Source organism: Bremia lactucae, linkage group LG13, assembly GCF_004359215.1.
Source record: "Bremia lactucae strain SF5 linkage group LG13, whole genome shotgun sequence".
NCBI classification, from domain to species: Eukaryota; Oomycota; class Peronosporomycetes; order Peronosporales; family Peronosporaceae; genus Bremia; species Bremia lactucae.
Genome location: NC_090622.1, coordinates 1,951,191 through 1,955,203, shown reverse-complemented (window position 1 = coordinate 1,955,203; position 4,013 = coordinate 1,951,191). Strand labels below are relative to the sequence as shown.

The 4,013-nt window shown below is 42.4% G+C and overlaps 1 protein-coding gene across 1 annotated transcript; it reads left to right on the top strand.

Annotated features, from left to right (window-relative positions):
- Nucleotides 1-237: 237 nt before the first annotated feature.
- Nucleotides 238-1,548, top strand: CCR75_000031 (uncharacterized protein; the record flags this gene model as incomplete). The annotated part of the gene is made up of 1 exon (XM_067958139.1): nt 238-1,548. One exon carries the CDS (start codon nt 238-240, stop codon nt 1,546-1,548), a length of 1,311 nt encoding a protein of 436 aa, XP_067823355.1.
- Nucleotides 1,549-4,013: the final 2,465 nt, after the last annotated feature.

Below are 4,013 nucleotides of genomic sequence, written 5' to 3'. Positions count from 1 at the left end.
TGAAACCTGACTAATTTTCAAGCCGTTACGAAAAAGCCTTAACTTCGTATCTTGCGTAACAAAAAAATACCTTTCAGCGAAAGCCTCACTATAAGCTGCCAATGCCGGATTTATCACGCGTGAAGCTGAGATTAAGAGGCGCTCACTCTTACCGGCATTGATTGCTACCAAAAGCTCATTCTCCAAATTCCTCTTTGGATACTCATCGGCCTTCTTTTCTATTCTGCGAATTGCCAAATGTCTTTAAGGAAATCTTCCACGGCTGCAGCTTTAGCTGGCATCCTTGCCGCGAGCCTCGTGTCGGCAAACGTTGATGTCTCCGTAAACCGTGATGCTACGTACACGCTGTCAGAGTCGTGTGGTTTGCCCTGTTCTGGCAACGGACTTCATCCTGCTGGTAATGCCTGCCCAAAGGCCGGTGATGTTGCCACTGCTGAGTGTACGCCAAGTATGATGTCTTACAACGGTAAAGACTGCGTCGCTCCAGTGGATGCACAGTGTGTTCTAATGAGCCACAAAGTATGGGGCTGCGAGTTTCCAATGTCAGAAACACCCCTCGGGGTTAACTGTGAGGTGGTTGATGCACCGTCTGAGCACATGGGTGGAAAGGAAGAGAGTGGACACTACTATAGTGCACAAGAGTCCACACCTTCGGTTGAGTATACCCATCCGTCTTCCGAAAAGCACTCTAGCGAATATAAATCCACCAAGCACTTCGACTCGGTAGAGACAGGCAAAACCGAAGGTGACTTCACACACTATGGAACCCCAAGCATGACACACGAAAGCAAGCACGGGCACAGTATGGGTCATGACTATGGCACTACCAAATCGGCTTTAAAAAAGTACCATCATTCTCATGGTTATGATGAACACTTAACAATGTATGCGCCCAAGGAACTTCAACAAACAAACGCGTATCATTCCCCAATGTATCATGGCTATGAAGCAGCTGCGCCTTACGGTAATTCAGTGCCTTCGGCTTATCACAACAATTACGATTCAGTCTATTCTACGCCCTATAGCTCGAAAATGGAGTCAGTTTATACGACAGAAAAGCCCTGTGACACGGACGTCCCAGTCTATAGCACGTTGGACCCCATCAGTACTCTACCATTCCCAATTACGTTGCCGCCGATCACTTTACCACCGATTTCGGTACCGATCCTTCCGATTTCACTTGAGCCGTCCTTACCACCAATTTCGACTTTGCCGCTACCGGTACCTACGTTGCCTCTTGCCGAAGCATCATCAGAAACAATACCCGAAAATTTCGAAGAAACTGCTGAAATGAATGTGCTTCCGCCAATCCCACTGGGTGAACCATTATTGGAACCAATGCCCCAAAGTATCCAAGAACCGGCTGAAACGAATCCACTTTTTCTGCCGCCACTTCCTTTCCTACCACTTCCATTCCCGCCACTTCCTTTCCCGCCACTTCCTTCCCCGCCACTTCCGTTCCCGCCACTTCCTTTCTCGATGGAAGACGACTCGCCGGTAACATTGCCATCGGCTTCGCCTAGCAGCCGTCGCCTTCGCAGTCACTAAATTTGCAACCACCGACGACGCTTAATTACTAAGCCAAGGCCTCATGAATCTTGACTAACCATCGGTGGATTTAAAGACGCAGATGCATAGCAGCTTTCCAGTGTAGGCATGAACTTTGTTTAAACATTTTCACATATACGCACTACTTTTACAATCATGTTATCTTCAAATATTAAATTTCAACTCGATCTAAGTCTCTTAATTCTGAATGCGTAAATATTTTTGAGAAAAGATATGAATAGCTTTTAATTCTAAATTTAATTTGGTTTCTTACTGTATTGTGAAGAGCATAAATACCACATCAAATTTTGCTACAAGTTAGTTGCTGGACGGCTTCTTTTTTTATCTCACGTAACGACTTCCTATTTCAGAACAGTAGCCGTCGGGCAGTCCTTCGCCTATTGAAATCCTTGCAGACCAGAAGGGGTTTGCGTTGCCCATTGTCCCGCTGACTGCCTCGCGTGAAGCCCATTAAGAGTGATGAAGGGCCTTTATTTCGGAACGCAGTGATTAATGGAGTGTTCGACGTGCCTTTTTGACTTGATGTTAAAGAAGTATATTCTGGAATACTTGTTATCGAAAAATCGGGGTGTAAGGTCACAAGTTTGCAATATAATCAGAGTAAGTTATTAAAAATAGCTGTCACATGTAAGTGCTGGAAGCTTAGCAGAAGAAAAAATAAAAGTTGACCTTTCTTCGTTTTCTCATTGTATTATCATTTGTTGCCAACGTGCAATTTTTTTCAACGACATTTTTCCTTTTACAGACAAAATAATTCGTCACTATGTAATTCACACTATCGTAGTTATCGTTGTTACTAAACAGTACATATGATCATCAAGCAGTCGTTTTGAGAGTGATTTGCACGATTTCAAAGGCACGACGATTTTTCCTAAGTTTAAGTGCTCAGCGATGAGGTCAAACTTGTATTTCAAGGTGAAACATGTACGTATTCCTGCATATGGTCTTAAGACGATGTCGATTCCAACACCATCACCGATGTTGGCAGTGGTGTGGTTGGACATTACATTATTTTGACAGCGCGCCACATATGCAGCCGATGTAATTAACAGCAACTTTACAATGTTGTTGATTGCGCTAAGCGTGTGTTTTTGAGTTGTTCAAAGTATTACGATGACGACTACTGTGGGCCCTTCAAATGACGGCTATGCCTAGCAATTGCATCTCGTCCAAATGTTAGCCTGATTGTAGTTGAGGCGGAGAAAAGGAAGCTGCCGCTTTTTGCTATCACACACCCATGGAACAGAATCCGCTGGCAAAGGATTTACGTGATGAGAGAAATTTACGAAGTGATGTGTCAAGTATATAATCTGTGCTGCTGCGTTCAGTGTTCTGACGGAAAGTTAGTCAACTCCTCAGCGAAACAAAATATTATTCACCGAACAAAAATACGATTGAAAGCATTTTTACAAACCTACTGTCAAGGTATGCGCGATAAGCCATGCATATAAATCAGCAGAAAGTGGAATAGCTTATCAGAAGCCAACGCCTTTACTTTAATCGCTTCAGCCCGGAACCCGGCGACAAAAAAAGTACATGAGTATACTTGAGCAGCTGCAAAATTTTCAAGATGATACTTAATGTTTAAGTCTCAATTAGTATTTTAAAGCTGTTATTCGGACTGTTGTCAATTCAGGGCAATCGGCAAGGCTTTTGTGTCAAATGTAGACTGCTCCAATCAAACTCCATGGTAAATTTGCCCGTGATCCGAAAGGTTCAAGTCCCATGACTGGCAGAGGCCGTGGACAGACTTCAAAATATTAACAAGTGTAACACGGTCACTCAGTCTTAGTTGTGCTAACTGCAAGTATTTATTCGACTACCTAAACATACTCAGAGACTGCAGCAAATTAAAGAACATTCAGCTTGGAATACATCAAAAAGATACGAAACGTATTCCAACCTCGTCACATGAGTGATCCATTCGCTTTTTCCTCGCAAACCAACAGATTTAAGAGACCTTTAATCTGCTAAGTCGACGTTCCTTTTTTCAATCACAAACGATTGTCCCGAGTAAATTGATTCGTACTCAACAAAAGATGTATTAGTTGTGACCACACTGGCGTGGGAACAGCCACGTTGTAACGGGGCACTACGACTTGTACTGTTTCAGTACAAGTCCACTTCACACTGCTTCAGTTGTGAGTGGTGCTTTCCATTAGATGACGTACACTGTACGTATAGAGGAAGACTTCTCTTAAGACAAGTTAACTTAAGAGGGTAAAATGAAAATTGTATTAATATAGTTAAGTGTCTCTTAATCTATCTTTGTAAATGTTGACTTAACTATAAACTAATACTAAACATGTAAATGAATTCTTATCTATCTTATCTTGTAACTCTCTTTGATTACTTCTACAGCTGATTAGTCTGCGGAATAAATAGACATAATGGTCTATACCTATTTATGGATAAGAATTCAGGACATTACTATATAAAGTAAT